Source organism: Passer domesticus, chromosome Z (genome assembly GCF_036417665.1).
Source record: "Passer domesticus isolate bPasDom1 chromosome Z, bPasDom1.hap1, whole genome shotgun sequence".
Taxonomy (NCBI): Eukaryota; Metazoa; Chordata; class Aves; order Passeriformes; family Passeridae; genus Passer; species Passer domesticus.
This window is the reverse complement of record NC_087512.1, coordinates 9,191,596-9,211,044: the sequence shown is the minus strand read 5'-3', so window position 1 is coordinate 9,211,044 and position 19,449 is coordinate 9,191,596. Positions and strand designations below refer to the sequence as shown.

The 19,449-nt window shown below is 57.2% G+C and overlaps 1 protein-coding gene across 5 annotated transcripts; it reads right to left on the bottom strand.

The window, feature by feature from the left end:
* Nucleotides 1-1,440: 1,440 nt before the first annotated feature.
* DNAJB5 (DnaJ heat shock protein family (Hsp40) member B5) lies at nucleotides 1,441-17,345 on the bottom strand. 5 transcript variants are annotated; one of them, XM_064403544.1, is made up of 4 exons: nucleotides 13,637-14,805; nucleotides 10,379-10,623; nucleotides 7,567-8,165; nucleotides 1,441-3,452 (listed from the first exon to the last, which is right to left on the bottom strand). In XM_064403544.1, exons 1-4 carry the CDS (start codon nucleotides 13,702-13,704, stop codon nucleotides 3,219-3,221), a joined length of 1,146 nt encoding a protein of 381 aa, XP_064259614.1. In that variant the 5' UTR covers nucleotides 13,705-14,805; the 3' UTR covers nucleotides 1,441-3,218. The 5 variants fall into 5 exon arrangements, with proteins under 5 accessions (XP_064259614.1, XP_064259616.1, XP_064259615.1 ...); XM_064403546.1 differs by lacking the exon at nucleotides 13,637-14,805 and adding an exon at nucleotides 17,291-17,345 and having other exon boundaries at nucleotides 1,442-3,452; XM_064403545.1 differs by lacking the exon at nucleotides 13,637-14,805 and adding an exon at nucleotides 14,819-14,985 and having other exon boundaries at nucleotides 1,442-3,452.
* Between the last annotated feature and the right edge of the window lie 2,104 nt (nucleotides 17,346-19,449).

The following is a 19,449-nucleotide window of genomic DNA, read 5'->3' as shown; positions in this document are numbered from 1 at the left end:
TCTCTACTGAATCCAAACCACAGCACCAAACCAGCTACTGGGGAGAAAGTGAACTCTGTCCCAGATGAAACCACCATACAAGGTGCCCTGCTTCCCAGTACCCCATCCCCTCCTGTCTTTTGATATCAGTCTTGAACCCTTCCACTGCCTAAAGAGAGCCTGTAGGAGGGATGGGGAGAGGTTTTTGACAAGAGCATGTAGTCCAGGACAAGGAATAATGCCTTCAAAGTGAAAAAGGGGGGTTTTAGATTGGCTGTCAGGAAGAAAATCTTTACTGTCAGGGTGTGAAGCACTGGCACAGGTTGCTCTGTGGATGCCCTGTCACTGGAAGTGTGCAAGGCCGGGTTTGATGGGGCTTTGAGGAATCTGGTCAAGGAGAAGGTGTCTCTGCCCATGGCATGGGGTTGGAATCAGGCGAGATTTAAGGTTCATTCCAACCCAAATCATCCTTTGATTCTGCAATGACATCATTCCCTCTGTCTGTGGACCAGCCCTATTAAAGTCCCTTGAAGTTGTTCAGTTCATGACCTTGGGCTTTACCTGTCCTGAGAGTCTTTCAGGGCAGGAGAGATGGTGTGTGGTGGTGTCACATGTAGAAACCAGCTCTGATTCTATCACTGCTGGGCTTGGCTGGTTTCACCAAAACTCATCCTTCATTAACATGGCAATCAAAGGAGAGCTGGGTTCAGATCCCCAGATTCAGCGAGGCAAGTGCCCAGTGATGGTGATGGGCATATTAGTGGCCATGGAAACTGTACGCAGTGCTACGTGGCAATTAACATCCAGTTTAATTTATTGACAATTCTCACCCAAAATCAAACCCACTTGAGCCACACACTGGACTTGAGAGATGGCCACAAGGCCCATGGGTTTTGCTCTCATCTCCTGTCCCTGTGCACAGCTCCTGATGTGCAAACATTCCCTGGCAGCAGCAGGACTTTCCATGGGTGCCAGCAATGCCTCTGGCTCTCGCCCTGCGCCAAGGCCCTTCTGAGAAGAGATGGGCACTGCTCTCTCCAGCCTCCCCCTGCAGCCCTTCGCTGGCTATCCCACTGCCCATCCCAGAGCCCTGAGGGGACAGAGCCCCTCACCAGCACTGCTCCCAATCCTTGGCAATGTGGTCAGCACAACTCAGGCCATGCAGGTGGGGAGGATTCTGCGACCCAAGTCATGTATTCATTCCCTTCCCCTCATCAGTAGGCCCTGAAGGTCCTGTGCAACAAGTACCAAAACAAAACACATTTCTTCTTCCTCTCCCTGCCAGCCTCAAGGGCATCTGGCCAGGGTGGTGGTGGCAATGACCCTGGCACGGAGCCCTCTTCCCTGCTGTCTGCTGGAGCCCAGCCCGGCACCTCCCATCACAACACACACTGAGAAAGTGTATTTTTCAAAATACTTCTTTATTTCTCTCAATACTGACATTACAAAAAAAAAAAAAAAAAAAAAAGAAGAAAAGGAAAAAAAAAAAAAAGAAAATTACAAAAAACCCCACTATAAAACATTCAGGTCTCGTTGAAACCGAGAAAAACAAATCAGCTTGCATCTGCGTGCTGGCCTGTCTTCTCGCTCATGTTGTCCACCACATTTCTCCACAATAAACTCCACAGGGACCAGTGGAGGGATGGAGGGAACCAGTGGCCACCCCTCGCTGGCCAAAGCGGGTGATTGATTCAGCAGTGCCTCACAGGTCTCCTCGCCCCACAGGTAATGCTGTACAGCTGCACCCCAGCCCCACGGACACCCCACGCACAGCCCCCCACCCCAAGGGACCCCGCTTCAAGTCAGTACTTTTTTTTTTTTTTAGGAATTAAAAAAAAAAAGGATTCCCAGGGTGGGGGGTGGGGGATATTTTGGCAGGGGTTTTCTTGGCAGTGCTGTGGTGAAAGAGGAGCTGTACAAAGCCAGGTTGAATATGCCTCCAGCTCCACACCAGCCCTTTCCTGGGAAAAAAAATGGCATGAGGCAGAGTGGGCTGAGAAAGGTTAGAAATATAAAAATTCTCCTGATGGAAATCCAAAGGTTTTAAAAAAATACAGTATTTGAAAATGGAGCCACTAAACGGACTGCCTCATGCATCTCCCAGATCCATCCTGATGTCCAGAAACACCTCCTGAATGAATTGTCCCTGTAGAAAAATATATACACACGCCTCTCTCTTCTTATTAGAATCCCTAATTTGACCTGAAACACTAGTGAAACCCACAGCTCTGCTCACGCTTGGCTCTGCTTTTGCACCCAGATTAGTGCTACACGCACACACAACCCCACTCCGGGGGTTTGCTGTTCGTGTGGCTGAATCATCCCCCTTTCAAAAAAAGCCTGGGTGCGTCAGGCCAGTATCCCCAATTCAGGCAGAGAAAAACCCTTACCAAGTTTATCTAATGAGCTCTATATATATGTATTTAAAAAATAAAAGCAGCAATGCAAACTCAACACATCTGAAAAAAGAAAGCTCCACCCTGGGCTTTCCCCCCTCCTCCTGCTGGCTGGGCCCTGCGGGCAGCAGGTGCAGGCAAGCGCTGCCCACGGGCACTGGGGACATCCCCGGGCAGGGGCAGGAGGCTGGATGGACCATCCCCACGTGCTCCGTTGTTTGGCACGGCCGAGGCTCGGTGTAGGCTTGGCACAGGAGAGTGGACCACGGCTGGAACCGCGGCCCCAAGGTGAGAAATTGTCCAGCTACTGGGGGGGCCACCGCAGGCAGGAGTGATCGGCACCGCGGTGCAACCGGGACCCCAAACAGCAGCAAGTGTCAAAGAGGGGAAGAGAAAAACCAGCAGCGGGGATGCCAGATCCTGTGGAGTCCTATTTACACAGCGCCGGACCCCGACAAGTCCAGCTTCTTGTGGGAAGAGTGGCCTGAAAAGCAGGTGACATAAAAAACCCACAACACGACGCACCTCCCCGGGCAGAGGGCCCACGGCTCTCGCTCTTGCGAGGCAAAAAAATGGACCTCTGGGGAGAAAGAAAAGGTTTGGCAGTCGGGAGAGCTGTGGCAGACAGGAGTCTCCCCGTTGTTGGAGTAAAAAACCGGCCAAGAAGGATGGATAGGGGGTGGGTCGGATGGGTTTTTTGGGGGAGAAAAGTAGTGTGAGGGGTTGTTTTTTTATTTTTTTTTTTGCATTTAAAAGTGCTGTGACACCTTGGCTCTGTTGCAGGCCAGGTGCTGTGGCACATGCGTTTGGAGTATTGCTGCTTTGGAGGAGAGTCCCTGGGCTCTAGGAGCATGGGAGGTGCTGCTTGAGGATCTGTCTTGTCTGGGGAGCTATTCTGTCCGGGAAGCGGATTTTGAACTCCACGATCAAGTCTCCTCGCTGGCTGGGGGCCTTGGGGAAGGGCAGCCCCTCCCCACGTAGTCTCTTCACTGTCCCTGGCTTGATGATGTCGTTGCAGGGAAGCGGGATCACCCGTCCATCGATGGTGGGAATGTTCACAGTGCAGCCGCACAAGGCCTGGGGAAGGAAGAAGGAACAGGCCATCAGATGGGGCTGATACCCCAAAGCATCCTGACAGCCACACCCTTGTCCCCCCACTGGCTGCTCTCCCAGTTGAACTGCCCAGCTCCCTCTGGGTGCTGCCCAAGAGCATTGGGTGATGCTCACCAGTGCAAGCACAGCTCTCTGCTGGCACCAGCCTGGTCCAACCACCATGAACTGGGCTGCAGGAGCCGTGTAGGAGAGGGGTGCCCCAGGAGAGGGGTGCCCCAGCTCTCATCGGGGGAAGGACTCCCCTCCCCACCTGCTGGGCTGCCCAGAAGGCACCACCAGCAAGAGCCCAGCCACCCACAGCAACAACGCAGGCTAAATTTAGCTCCTTTCCAGCCCTGTCGCCCAGCCTCAGGCAGCCGAAAATCCAGCTGAGATCATGGGATGCTGCCACAGCCCATCAGCTGTCACCCTCCAGAGCACGGCAGCTTTGCCCGGTGCTTGGGGTTATCTATAGCACAGCCCATGTCCCATGTCCCATCCCTGTCACCGACAGTCCCCACAAGGCTACGCCAGCATGGCACAATGGTGTGGCCATGGCACTGAGCTTCCCTGGGAGCTGGGGTGCTGGAGGGGCTGGTTCCCATCTCCTATCCCACTGCACAGCCAGGAGCTGGTGTGGGGGTGCCATCCCGCTGCACCCCAGCCCCCAGCAGCAGCCGCACACTGGCCTGCATTGGCAAGCCACGTGATGCAGGAATGCAGCAAGAAAATCCTTGTGTCCTTAAATAACTCAGACAGCTCTGTCGTACATGTGGGCAGGATCGTCTCCAGGCTTTCAGCAAGAGCTGAGCGAGAGGACTGCGGAACGATGCTTCTGGAAGGGGGTGGGGGCTGGGGGCTTGCTGAGCTACAGCCTCGAGCTTCCATGTGGGGGCTGGCACAGGTTTGTCCCTCTGAACTGGGTCCTGGGGGTCCCAGCCCTCCCAAAACACCCTGCAAGGGGAGCAGAGAAAGATGCAATTGCTGTTTCTGGGGTAGGTGGGGGAACGTTCTGCGTTCCCCCCAGCCAGGAAAAGCCTCCAAAGGCAGAGTAGCAACAGGAACCAGGAGAAACATCTCATGCTGGCCACTGGCTCTGAGATGATGGATGGGGCTTCTGCAGCAGAACCAAGTCTTTGACCCAGAGGCTTTGCAGTGGGATCTGTGCCAGAGCTGGTTCAGGGTCTCTGCTGAGCAGAGAACAGGGGAGAAGGTCCTATCTCCTTTGCATGGCTCATCTGCACGGGCCCCCTCCTGGAGAGGGTGTCCTCCAGGGATGAAGTCTTCAGCCTGGAGGATGCCATCACCAGTTCTGTGTGAGCAGCAGGTGCTTGGCTGATCTTCAGCAGGCTGAGGGGAAAACAAAGGACAATCTCCCCACATCAAGGAGTTTGTGCTGTGCATTCAGGCAAGGATGCCAAAGCCCTCCGGCTCGCTGGTGCCCAGTGCAGTGTGCCATGGCTGCAAGTGCCCACGCATGCCAAGAAAGGACACCTCCAGCCACAAAACAGAAAGGAGAACAAGAAGTCCCTGCGGGAACACGTGGATGGGGAAAGCAGGCAGAGATGTGAGCAGAAGCGGGCGGTAACAGCGAAGGCAGACAGGATCTTAATGTTTCCTTCCCAGAGCCAAGACGCAAGAATCCGAGGCGATCGCTCCTCCGCCGTATGTCCCTGTTTTTCATTCTTCTTGCTCAACTTTGCTGGCATTTGGGAAAACGGTTGCTGAAGTAACACCAGTAACCGCGGGAGCTACCCCGCATCCTAGAAAGAGGCTTGGTTTATCCCTGGGGATGAAATCACCCTGGGTTTGTGCACTGTGCTGCGCGAGCAGAGCTTTATCTAGGTCACCACGGGTCCTCCTCCGCTCCGGGGAGGGCGTCGCCACCGGCCGCGTCCCAGCCGGGATGAGCCGAGGCGCGGATGCTTCGAGGAAGGTGACGCCAGGTAAAGGATGCAAAGCGGGATGCTGCCGAGGGCGGGCATTAGGCAGCAGCCAGGAGGGCAGGACGCCCTGCCGGCAGCGCTGCCTCCCGGCAGAGGCAGCTGCTGGTGGAGTTGTGCCTCCTCCCTCCCGCAGCTCCCTGATGTGGCACGCGCCTCTGGTTTTTGGAAGGAAGACAATGAATCCCTGGAAAAGCACTCCTACATCTGTGATTCCGCAGCAGACAGGTGGCAAAATGCCTGCACTGCCCTGGCCAGGCACCCAGCAGGGCCCTCCAGTACCCATCACCTGCCAGCTTTCCCGATGGTACCGTGTTCTCTCATGGCAGCGGCAGAGACTAAAACTCAGGCTAGAAGAGGCAGCCTGGGAAGGCAGAAGGTGCAAGGAGAGACCTAAGGCTACAGCCAAAGGCTGAGGAGATGGAGAAGTTGTGCTCTGTCACATACTGAGGTGGTAGCATACAGAATTGGAGAGCTCCCAGCATCTGCTCGTGCTCCAGAGGAGCACTTAAGGAACTTCTTTTCCTGGAAGACAAATGCAGCAGAATATCACACTGCCCTGGCAAGCAGCAGGCTGGGGAAGACAGCCAGACCAGCAGCTCCATGAGGATGCCCAGCCTGTTGGGCTTATGCTGGGGGAGGTCAGAGACCAGAAATTCCAGCTGAAAGAGATAAGGAATTTGCCTGGACCATCAATTTTCTGCTTTGTGTCTGCATTGTGCAAACCCCCTGCCAGCATGCAGGCCTTGCTCATGGAGCTCACAGGTGTCCAACACTTCTGGTGCACTTCTCGAGCCCATTTCTCCAGTTACTGCTAAAAGCCAACTCCAGGCAGGAGTCCCTCCAGCCTGACTAGTGCACAAACTTGGGCTAACATGGTCTGGGCACCAGCACAGCCAGGTCAGGGTTAACTTTATAGCTAAAAGGAATGAACAGAAGGAATATCTGAGATATGGCATGCACTGCTCCATAAATAAGGCAGTCTCTCCTGAGTATTTCTGGATTGGCCAAGAGAACCAGCTACTGCAGGAATAAACCTCTGTACTTTGCACTGTGAGGGAAATCCCTGAGTTTGCAAGTTAAGTGGAGCTGAGTTTGCTTCAGGAGTGCCCAGCTCTGCCTGGCCCACGTGCTTTTTGCCCCCAGTACACCCAGTCACAGCCTGAGCTGGGATGCAGAGCCATCACAGAGCTCTCCTGACTTCCTGGCACACTTCGCAAGATCACGTTTTCCTACCTCAGGTCTGGCCCATTGAGCTTATTTCTATTCAATGCATTTGAGAACATAAATCTGCCTTCAGGAAGGAAAAAAAAAGAATCAGCTCATTAAGAAGACAGACAGCGTCTACCGTCTGAAAGGAACAGCAAATGGCAGCTGCCAAAAATGTCAACGTTAAATGCAGCTGCCAGCTGGGATTTATTAAAAGGTAGTTTTACAGCAGCAGTGGCGAACGGCACATCTTGTACTGAGGTAATCTTCCCTTTCCTCTCCCACCTTCGTGCAGATTGCTGGATGATCTGATGCATCCAACCAGCCCTGCCGTGACCTCCAGGACTGGCAGCCTGGAAGTGTTGAGTTTTACTCATTGCCTCGGTATTTAATTTGTTTGGTTGCTTATCTAGGAAAGCCAGAATCAAGGAAAACAGCTAAAGCACTGCTCAGGGAGGGTAAGTGATCACTTTCCTCCACATAATCCTGGTCTTTGCTCATGGGAAGAGGCACCTGGTGCAACCCTAGGCAGTAACTAAGCCACAGCAGGCTCAGCTACAGGAAAAGCAGGAATCAGACTGATGCCACCCAACCTGGGTTCTCCCTTGTTCCTACAGAGGATGTGCCCTTTGTTCCACATGTGAATACCCTATGCTAAAATCGAAAAACAAGACACATGGAGAAGGGAAAACATGGATAAAATGAGCCACCTGAATTGGCCCAAGAAGTGAGGTGTCTTCAGCAGGGACTGCAGCATCAGTGTCCCACACCCAGCATGGAAGTCAAGTGCCTCCAAAGCCAAGACCAAGTTGGCCTCTCAGCTCCTTTCTTATGACCTACCTGGTCTTTCCTATCCAGAGCAGGAGAAGGACTGCCTCCCGTCTTAGCCCCAAAGGCCATGAACCACTGCCACCTCGCACCCCATGGGATTTACCACCCGTACTCACCTCTTTAAGACTGATGTTTGCCGTGTAGATCACGTTTGTCCCGTCCCTCTTGAAGTGCGAGTGAGGCTTGTCCTTGAGGATGAAGACGATGTCTGCAGGGATGTTGTCTGGAGTGGCATCCCCTTCCTTGGGGAATGTGATTTTGGTTCCCTCCTTCCAGCCCCGTTTGATGACAATGTTTAGGATCTTGTCCTCAGTCCGCATGGTCCGGCCATCAGCGTTGAGCCTTCTGCGAGTGATCTTCATCCTCTTGGTGGATCCGTGGTAGATCTCTTCCAGGGACACCTTGAGCTCGTGGATGACAGGTGGGTCTTGGACCTTCCTCCGCGTGTGCAGGGACTCCTGGTGCCGCCGGTGAACCCCGTTAATGCCGTTGAAGCCAAACCGGCCAAAGGCACTGAAAGGGTCGTCGTCATCATCCATATCCATGTCTTCCTGGTCAAAGCCATTGAACATCCGGGAGCGGCTGCTGGCGAAGAAGATGTCAAAAGGGTTGGAGCCTCCGAAGAAGGATGCGAAGGTGGCATGGGGGTCTCCATGGAAGGTGTAGTGGAAGGTGTTCCCTGAGCCACCTGAAGAGCCACCTCCAGTTTTGAGACCTGGAAGAGAAGGGGGAAGAGAAAACATGAATGCTCCCTGTGGGGGAATGGTCTGCAAGGCCTGCACTGCCCAGGTGGGAGAATGGCCTCTGCCACCTCCTTCCACCCTCTCCTGGGTGTGCAGATCACCTCCAGCTCAACCACTGTGAAGGCACCATCTCCACCCATGACTCACAGTCCCACTCCTACACCCTGCAAGCTCAGAACCCATTCAGGTTTCATTCCCTCTATCCTCACTGAAGTACCTCTTTGATTCTTTCCACCCTATTCACCTAATTTTAATTTAAAACCTACCCTGATCAGCCCATCTCCATTTTTCCCCATGAGCAGGCTCCTTCCTGCCCCCTTAGCCTTGTCTCTGAGACTGGATATTAGGAAAAATTTCTTCACAGAAAAGTTGGTCAGGAACAGGGAAGTGATAGAGTCATCATTCTTGGAAGTGCTCAATGATAGAGTCATCATTCTTGGAAGTGCTCAAAAGGTGTGTGGATGTGGCACTTTAGGATGTGGCTTAATGATTAACATGGCAGTGCTTCATTAAATGATCTTAGAGATCTTCTCCACCCTCAATGATTCTACAGGCAGGTGGAGGTGAGCAGACCTCTGGCATGCAGCTCCCTGCACACTGGCTGTATAAAATGCCAGGTAAGCTCCAGGTTTGAATCATTTGGCAACTTTTCCCATAGGAAACTCCCCTGCCAGGTCCCAGGCTGAGCCTGACGTCACTGCAACTCATCCCAAGTCCCAAGGAGTCAAGGCACATGACAAATGCCCCCCAAAGAGGTCACACATGCTCTGCAACGCTATTTTTGATCAGCAGGGTTGGGAAGGGTTAAGCCAAGCCTAGCTCAGGGACTATTTTCAGGGCACACCAGTGACAGTGAAGGACTATTTCTGACAGGCTGTCCTTTGTCCCAACCCCCCACGCCCTTTCCACAGTAGGGCAAGTTTAGGAGTCCCTTCTGAGTGCTGAAGTCAGTGGGTGGGTTGAAGGGGCTTTCCCACTTCACCTTGCCAACACAGCATGTGGGACCCTGAAGTTCCTCAAAACGCTGATCTTCAGTGCCCCAAAAAGAAAGGGAAACAAAATGTGTGGGGAAGGTCATGGAACATGAGAGGTTCAACAATGGTGGGGCATGGGGGAAGATGGTCTTTAACTTGATGGGGCAGTGAGGGAGCTCTTACCCTCTTCCTTAATTCACTCTTATTTTAGATGCCTGCAGGCGACAGGGATTTTGCCAAATCCCCAGTGAGCCCCACTCCTAATAGACTGTACAGCCAGGAGGTTTCACCTTTAATCCCATGACGCCAGCCTGAGCAGGGTCTGATTTCACTGAGGCCTCCCGGGAAAAGCTGGTTTCCCACTTGAGAGAGTCTCTTCTCATTTTACAGGGCAGCAAATCACTGTGCCCGTGCATCCATCACAGCCCTGACATAACTAACGGGTCAACAATTAACCCACTGCTGCTTAATCCTGCCGGTGGCTTGTTGAGGGGATGCACCTGCCTGAGAGAGGAGCTGTCTCTTCCACCCAGCAGCCTGCTCCTGCCAGACCTCCTGCTCTTTTAAGCACCCAAGCCCTGGGCTGATTAATGCAGATGCTATTCAGCACTCTCCTCGAATGGGGTTGCACTCTTCCATCATCGACTAATAAGGCCGCCTGCGTTGGAGCGGCTCTCCTCCTCCTCCTCCTCCTCCATGCCAACCACCAGACAACAGCAGCCACTTGGTTTCAAAACAAGGGCCTATTACTTAAATTGGGAAAAGCTTTGAATCCTGTAGGTCAGCCTGTACCAGGGAGGACAGTGGGACCAGTGCCCAAGTGCAGGGGGAACGTGGGCAGAAGCAGTACGTCTCTGCTCTGTTATTTAGGTCATTTCAAGAGCTGCTAACAAATTACCCCAGATATGACCCAGGAGGTGAGCTCCTTCCATTTCTCACCAGGCACCCACAGTTTTGGGGCAGAGGGCAGGGGGAGCCCAGCCACGCCATGAAGCAAAGTGACAAATTGCTGGAAAAGTGAAGCAGCCTGGGGAGGATTAGGATGAGAGGTGATTTCTGACACCTGTGGAGCCTTCACTCTGATTCTTTAGCAACCAGTCCCATTTCAGGAGTAGGCATGAAACACCTCTCTGTGAAAACCCTCCCTCACCTCTAAAACTGATTTGGACCCCACATTCCTGCCTCCCAGTGGGCAGTGCTTATTCCCTTACCTTCCTCCCCATACTGGTCGTACACGGCTCGTTTCTTGGGGTCACTCAGGACGTCATAAGCCTCTGCAATCTCCTTGAACTTCTCCTCAGCATTGGGGTCTTTATTCTTATCGGGGTGATATTTCAGGGCCATTTTCCGATAGGCCTTCTTGATTTCATCTTCATTGGCACCGCTCTGGATGCCCAAAATCTTGTAATAGTCCTTCCCCATGACGGCGACGCTGCCGGGAGCCGAGTACTTATTCCTGAAAGGAGAAAGACAGCTCTTCGTAAGGTGAATTTCACACAGGGGCAGCTGGGGACGGGTCTGGCACACACTTATCGCGGAGGCGATGCTCCCTGTGTCCCACGGGCCAGCAGCACCAGAGCCAGCTCAAGTCCACGCTTCCCAACAGAGGTCAGAGCCCCGGCGCCAGAATGTATCCCAGCTCTGGTTTTATCCCACTGAGCCCCACGGCTGGGATGGACAGACTCATCTCTGAGGCTGACAGGGAGAGAGAGCTCAAGTCGGGGCACGACGCTATTATAGGGGCCACGCCACTGCTAACGTCAGGCCAGGACCACGTCCCTGTCCGTCCCCCCCGGCTGAGTCAGGAGGGCTGAGCTATGTCCAAATGTAGCCGCCAGCCTGTGTCCACCCCCTTGCCTGCTTCTCTCCCAGCTGGGGACCTGAGACCCAAGTCAGGGTGATGACAGCAGGTTTTGGAGGCTGAAAGCAGTGGCAGGGACCAAGCTGTGCCTTCACCTTAAAGGAACTTCAAACATTTTGTTCCTGAAAGCAATTGGCATTCAGCTGGAGATAAGCGCCTCCGGCTGTCAGAGCCATAATTTGTATTTAGCGGAGAGAGAACGGAGCCGTTAGACAGAAACATCTTGTGATGGTGGGAGGGCTTTTTTCTTTTTCTGTTTTAAAAAAAACCCCAACACTTTCTAGCCTGACTTGCACTCCCCGAGAGCCTCCAACTGGATCTTGCAGTGAGCCAGGAGCTCAGGGCTCACTCGCTGCATCGCGCGGGGGCTGAGGCCGTGCCCATGCCTATACTAAGGCATGGAAAACCCGGTGGCCGTAATTCATCCCCCAGTCACGGCTGGAGTCACAGCCAGCCAGGGAGCAGCCACGGGAGGTGGCAGGGCTGCACCTCCAGGCAAAAGCTAACAAGTCCCATGTCTCTCCATGAATCTTTCCCACTGCTCCTTGACTTTTGGTAATCTGACAGCAAACACCTGACACCCTGAACAGCAGGGTCTGGCCTGGCCCCTCTCACACTGAGTGCTGACCCTGCTTCTCCCAGGTGCTGCCCTTGCAGACCTGCACTCCCACTGCCCACATCCTGCTCCCTCCACAGTCCAGGTTTCACCCTGTACTTGCTCCAAACACACCTGAGCCACCTCCACCCACTATGCCCCTCCAGCAGATGGATTTTGGCATGGGGTGTGAGCCTTGGCCCTTTTCTTCACCATCATACAAGCCACCAGATGTTCTCCCCATCCTTACTCCATCCATGAGCTGCCATTGGAGGTCACACAGGTCAGTCAAGGGTGACTGTGCTCCCCTAAGATCCATGCTTGGGTGCTACTCTAAGAGTCTGGCAGCCACACCAAGCATCCAACACTTGCCTTGGGCCATGCCTTGGGCAATGACCACCTACAGGAGTTTGGAAATTGGTCCCACATTTGGCCACATCTATCCAAACCACCGACTTCTGCTCTCTTTTCCTCCAGCCACGTAGGAGAAGCTTTGCTGCACATGGGGAGTGGGGCTAAGGCACTCCTAAAGACACAGTGAGGGGAGATGGGGGCATCTGCAAACACTGTTCAACAGCTCAGGAGGCACAGAAGAAGTGGGAGGAGGTCCCTGGGGGCATAAAGAGCATCTGACAGCGTCTCCTGTGGCAGCTCCCGGATGCCAGCACATTTCTATACCAGCTCCTGCATGCAGAGATGCCAGCAGCACCCAGCCCACGCAGGTGCTGGGGGATGCTCTGCCCCCAGCCCACACCCACCTCCCCATTTACCCTCCCTAAGTGGCGGGGAAGCTGCAGGAGACGCTGGGGTGAGCAACCAGCAGGAAAACTAAGAACTACGAACTATCCTGTCCACCCTCCACACCAAGGGTCACTCCAACAGCCCACCTCCCCACAGCAGCCTCCAGTGGAGGGCAGGGGCTCTCTGAGACTAGTACTGGGATGACAATTTGGCCCTGTCTGGATGTTGCCAACCCTCCCACAGCGAGAGCAAACCAAGCAGTGCTAAAGATAACCCCATCACACCCCAGCTCCTGCAACACAGAGCTGACAAACCTTCAACTGCCACTGCCCAGGGAGCACACAGTCTGGCTCTGACCCCACGCAGCCCAACCTGACAGCACGACTGGGACACCCTCATCTGGCCAAAACCCCACAGCGCTTCCCACGAAAACACATCCCAAAAATGCAAAATGCTGTCGCCACACACAAGATCTCTGGTCTTGCCCACCGAGAGGTCTTTGGCCAGGGTGGGGATGCCTGATGAGGATCTCTGAGCTGACCAAGGACCCCTTTGTCTGTCGGGGCATGGGGAAGAGAATCTCTGTACCGAAATGCATCCCGGCGCCGCGGTTTACCGTGCCACAGAGGACCAGGTGCCGGTGGGTGACCCGGTGGGTTAAGGCACACTCCCGAGGCTCAGCTCACATGCACAATGGTGGTAAAACACGACTCTGTCCCCGCAGAGCCTCCCTCCTTCCCTCCCACCTCACTGGGATCAGCTGCGCCTTGCCACTGATCCTCTCCCCCTTCTGCTCAGTCATCCTCTCCTGACTTCCCATTTAACCCCCTCGGGAGCGGCGGGGGGGGTTTCAGGCTGGCAAAGGCATTCCGGTATCACCCGTGCAAATCAGATGCCCCCAGATAAGCCACGGCCACTCTGCCTTGGTTAAAACCACAGGCATTCCCCTGCCCTGCCGAGCCAGCCCAGCCTCCATCCTCCTCTTGCAACCACACCAAAAGAAAAAAAAATAATTAAATAAAGAATAAATCTTTGTGCCGGCCCCGCACATGACATCAGCCCGAGCAACCGCTGGGCTAGCGCGCCAGCTGAATAGCGATCGTTTGACATAATCCCTCTGCTCGGCAGTCATCTAAGGGAACAAACCCACCCTGGCAACGGCACAAGATTTTTTTTTGTTCCATCTCGAGGTGCAAGGTCACCGCGGGATGCCAGGCACAGGCACTGATGGTTTAACGAGGACACAAGGTCGAGAGGCGGAAACCCACTTACCGAAACTTTACGAACACATTCATAGTCCAAGCTGTCATTTTTAAAGGCTCTAGTTTTATTTTAAACATCGCGGCTGTCCGCAGGCGGCGGCAGGTGCTGTGTGCCCGGCCGGGAGGCACCGGAGGGCGGGAGGAGGGCGGCGGGGCAGAAGGTGCTGGCTCGTGCCGGGGATGCCGCCGCCGCCAAGGGATGCTCTGCTGGCGAGTCCCCCCCTCCGCCTCCTCCGGCACACCCAAAGGGCAGCTCTTCGCCAGCCCGGCAGCCGTGGTGGGCTCTGACCTCGCTCCCAGGATGGCTCCGAAAGGGCTCCTCCGGTCGACGCGGTGCCGCCGGGGAGCTGCCGTCCTTTGTGCGCTTGCCAGCCGCGCACGGAGAGACCCTTCAATGGAGTCACTCGCCGTGCCGTAATTTTCCTTTTAATTGGTTTCTTGACGCTTTCTCGTTAAACCGACAGATTAAGACACTTCTGCTTAACCCGTCAGTTCCAGCGTTCCTCTTCTCCGCTGCCACAAGGCACCCAGCCGCCTGGTACCGTCACGTCCCCCACGCAGCCCCCTCCAAGGAGCGCAGGGAGCGCAGCCAGGAGCCCCCCGGTGTCCCCAGAAACGACTCTGCTGACGCCCAGGGCTGAGCACCCGCCAGGCGAATCGGGTAGGGAGAAAAGTAGGGCGGCGTTGATATGGAAAAAAGTCACGTTAACCAATGTGCACCTCCCCAGCTTTTCCCGTTCGGATGCATGGGGGTCCCTGTGTCCCCCTCACCGGCGCCCGGCACCGGTGCCCCGGCAGAAGGGATCCGAGTGCCGCATTCCCGCCCAGCGTCCGGGGCTCCCCGTGGCGGCAGGGCAGCGGGACGGGGACGGTGCGTCCCCCGAGCCCACGGCGCAAAACCTACTTCTGAGAAGTCACCTTCAGGCACGCCAAGGAAAGCTAATGCCACCGCGTCCCCCTCGTCTGTCACCGTCACTCGCAGGCCACGGAGAGCATCCTCTCCAGAAGCTCTACACCGAAACTAGGCAGCCGAACTGGGGATATCACCAGGTAGCTCCTGCATCCCACCCGCGGCAAGCGAAGCAGCCGGGCGGGCGACAGCCCCATCCCGCCGTGTCCCCAGGGGCCGGAGTCCCGGCGGGCTCCGAGCCGGGTGGCTCCGGCGAGGCGCGGCTGCCGAGGCAGCGCATACCTCTCGGCGCGGCTCCAGAAGAGCAGGATTGCCGGCATGGTAGCGTATCCCGGGCTCAGTCAGGGAGCTGCTGGGGATCTTGTCGCGCCGGGGCAGGCACAGCCACCCGTGCCCGTGCTGGATGGCAGTCTCAGGCAACCAGGCAGCAATGTCATGACTACCCGCAATGAATCATCCCCTCCCCGAGCCCCCACACGCACCGCCCGCCTCCCCCTCCCCACCGACAGCCCCACTGGGGTGCCGGCACCTGCGTGGGGACGGGGTTAACCCTCCCCTCGCTGCCTCTGCCAGCACAGCCCCCGCTGCCAGCCCCGCCGGCGGCCGCCTCCTGCGTGGGCACGGACCAGGACCCCCGCTCACAATTTCCCCAGAGAGGGTCCCGTATCTCCACAGCCGCAGGAGTGCTGTCTCCTGCGTGGGGATGGTGTCAAGTACCACCTGCCATCACCCCCGACAGGGTCCCCCATTTTCCAGACTTATCTGGTGCTGGCTCTTGGGTGGAGATGGGGTCAAGCCCCTCACAGTGTCTCCCCAAGGAGGTTCCCCTCTTTCCAGCCACACCTGGCTGCTCACAGTTGAGTGGAGATAGGGTCAAGCCCCCCATGCTGCCTCCCCGTGTAGGGTACCCCAATTCCAGACTCACCAGGATGCTCACAATGGCATGGGGATGGCGTTGAAACCCCCCAGTGCACAGACTGCCACCCCAAGCCCCCCACCCAGCCCCACTGTGGGGCTAAGAATTTCATGGGCATGGGGTTTATCTGACTTCATGTGCATGGGGTTTATCCGACTTCATGGGCATGGGGTTTATCCCCCTCCCAAGCCCAGAGGCACAATCCTTTTCAGGGGCTGCCATGCACACAGGGGTTCCCTCATGCCTTGAGCCCCAGTGCACAGACCCACAGGGGGCCAGGGGTGACCCCTCGCCATGCTCAAGCCCCACTGGAACCCACTGAGTGCCTCAAGAGGAAAGCAGGTTAACCCTTTCCTCCTGGTCAGCCCTCCCAGGAGACACTGTCACCTCAAATGGGGACAGGGGTTAACCCCTTCCGTGCTGGTCCCTCTAACCGTGTTACTGTCACCAACTTTCTCACCAGCCAGTTCAGCCCCACTGGGATACAGAGGTACCCCCAGGACGGTGGTGGAGGGGTGCTGACCCCTTGCAGGCCACACCACACAGCTCAAACAGAGCACATTATCCCGTCCAAAGTGAAACGGGAGAGAGGGATTAACCCTAACCTCACCACCCTCTCCAGCTCCACAGGGCTGTACTGCAGGGTCTTACCCTCTCTCTCCCTGCCCCACCTGGACACAACCCCTTCCTGACACACTCTTCAGACCCACAGGGACACGCGGCCACCAGGTAGGGCAGCCCAGTTAACCCTGACCCACAGCCCCACCAAGAAACCCTGACACCCCACAGGAGATGCCAACTCCTTCCTGCCCCACCTTCAGCCCCTCAGAGACTCCATGTCACCCCATGGTGACACTACAGGGTGGCTACCCTCTGCTCCCCACCCACGAAGGGCACAGGGGCTAAGCTCCCAGACCCACTGCAAAACCCTGTCCCCCCTTGGGGCAGAGAGGCCAATCCTGCCATCCCCTGGGGACACCCTGCCACTTCATAAAGCAGAGGTGTAGCCCCCAGATCAGGACAGACTGTCACCCCATGGGTGGAGTGGGGCAAGCACCCCTTCCCTAGGGTCCCCCAGCCCTACAGGGACATGCTGTCACCCCATGGGCAAAGGGGCAAATCACCTTCAGCCCCACTGTCACACCCTGCCACCCCTTTGGGCCGAGGGACTGTCCACCTCAGGCCTGCAGTGACACCTTGTCACTGCTTGGGGCAGGGGGACTGACCGTCCCCAGCCCCACAGGGATATCCTACCACCCCACAGGGCAGGAGTGGGCAGTGACCCTCCCCAGCCCCACAGGGATATCCTACCACCCCACAGGGCAGGAGCACTGACCTTCCCCAGCCCCACAGGGATATCCTACCACCCCACAGGGCAGGAGCAATGACCCTCCAGCCCCACAGGGATATCCTACCACCCCACAGGGCGGGGGCAATGACGACCCACTCCCAATTTCATGGCAACAACTTGCCAAACTGAGTCCCACAGCGACCCCCTGTCACCCCTCGGGCAGGGGCGCTGCCCCCACCCCAGAGCGACACTTTGTCACCCCTGTCACCCCCGGGGTGACCCCCACGGCCACCGCACGGCGCAGAGTGCCGCCCCACCCCACAGCGACACGCAGGCCTGGCTGCCATGACCCCCCCCCCCGCCCCTCAGCGAGCCGCTTGGCTCTGCGGGGCACGGGGACTGGCTCCTCCCCGCCCCACGGCGACAACTTGTCACCCCGCGGCCGTCCCACCGCGACAGCCCCGCGGCCGCAGGGGGCCGGGGGCGCGGCCGGGCCCGGCTGCGGGGCCGGTGTGGGGGCGGTCGGGGGGGCACCCCCGGCACTCACCGCTCCCGCTGTCCCGGGGCGCCGCGCGCTCGCTGGGCCGCCCCCGCCCCCGCCCCCCGCCCGCCACGTCAGGGGAGTCCCGCCCGCGCGCGCCACGCCCCCGTTGGCCCGGGGGGCTGCCCGTCGCCGCGCCGCGCCGCGCTGATTGGCCGCACCGTCAAAGGGAGGCGGGGAAAAGGCGGGACCCCGCAGCTCGCCGGCCCGCCTCTCCCCCCTCCCATCCCCGTTCCTCCCGGTCGCCGCCTTCCATTGGGCAGTTCAAGCCAGCACCGCCCTCCCGGCGCTCGCTGATTGGCCGGGCGCTCGCTGGCGGCGGCGGGATCCCCGGGGGGAATCTTCTGGAAAGGCGTTACGTCACCTCGGAGCCGCGCCTCAGGCCGTGGGGGTGCGCGCCCCCGCCGCCCGCGGCCCGGGGGCTCGGCAGCGGGGGCCGTGAGCCCGGCCCGGGCCGGCCCTGCGTGGTTCTGGCAGCGCCGGGGCACCCAGCACGCTCTCGGAGGCTGGCGCTGCGCAGGGCCGTGCCCTTTCTCCCATGGCCTGGCAGCGCCCAGGGCCCCGGCGCAGCGGGGCTGTGGTGGTGCAGGATCCCTAAGGGAATCCGGTTGGAAAAGAGTCCTGAGCTCAAGTCCAGCCTGTGGCCGGACATTGCTCTATCAGCCAGCATGGCGCTGAGTGCCAGGTGCTGTCTGCCTAGGAGCACCCTCAGGGATGGTCACTGGACCCCTTCCCTGCGCAGCCCATCCCGAAGCCAAATCTCTCCTTCTGTGACGAAATTCTTCCAAATGTCCAACAAAAACCTCTCCGGGCGCAGGCTGAGGCTTTGTCCTCTTGTCCTGTCACTTGTTCCCGGCGAAGAGAGACTGAGCCCCACCTGGCTCCACCCGCCTGCCGCAGAGGGTGACCAGGCTCCCTCCAGGCTGAACAGCCCCGCTCCCTCGGCTGCTCCTCATCAGAGCCGTGCCCTGCTCCCTTCCCAGCTCCATCGCCCTTCTCTGCTGAAGGGGTTCAAGGTCCTGGAAGCACTCGGCTGGGCTGGATCCAGGGTGGGGATTGTGAGGAGAGGGTGTCTGGAAGGTGCTGGAGCGCTGCCCTGCATGAGGAGTGCCCTGCTCCATGTGGGACTGGTGGGGCAGGAGGGACAGCAAGTCCCTGAGGAGCTTAAAAAGGACATTGAGGTGCTGCAGTGAGTCCAGAGAAGGGCAGTGGAGCAGGTGAAGGGTCTGGAACACAAGTCCTGTGAGAATTGGCTGAGGGAGCTGGGGGTGTTTGGAGAAATGGAGGCTCAGGGCGCACCTTATCGCTCTCCGCAACTCCCAGACGGAAGGCCATAGCCAGATGGGGGTTGGTCTCTTCTCCCAGGCAATCTGCAAGGAGGACAAAGCCTCAAGCTGTGCCAGAGGAGGTTTAGGTTGGACACAGGAAGCATTTTTTCACAGGGGAGGTGATTAGACATTGGAATGGACTCCCCATTCATGGACTCCAGGAGGTGGAGTCAACTGCCCTGGAGGTGTTGAAGGAGAGACTGGATGTGGTTGTTGGTCCATGATCCGCTTTACAGGGTAGCGTTTGGTCATGGGTTGGACTCAATGAGCTCAAAGGTCTTCCCCTAACTGGTTCTGTGATTCTGTGGGGCGCTCTGAGGTGTCTGATGGGGTGATGGGTGAGTGTCTGGTCCCCAGGAACAATGCCATAGCCAGATCAAACACCCAGTGGGATGGGGCCAGGGTCCTTATGAAGCAGTGGCTGAGACTCTTTAGACTGTGAGGGCTGACACTGTGCTATGCCTTGTCATCATGGAAAAGCCACTGGACTCCAAAGCCCTGGTCCAGTGGGAGGCTCAGTGTCAGTGTTTAAAACAGCTTCTGCTCTGACAGTGGTGCATCCCAGCCCCGCAGCATCTGTGGCCAGCTAGCCAGGAGGCTGGGTAGCTGAGCCACACACGCTGCCAGCACTGTCCCTCTGCAAAGCCCTGTCACATGTCTCCTTCAGCTGGGCGTGTGTTTGGGCTTTTGCCGTGCCAGTCTCCCCCTTGATCTCTCCAGCATCCCTGCGTGGGTTAGACAGGTAACAAGCTGGCTCCCAGCTGGAGGAGCTGTCTGGACCCAGTGACCTAGATTTTGTCCTGGGAAATCTGCCTGTCTTGAGAAGAAAACCCACGT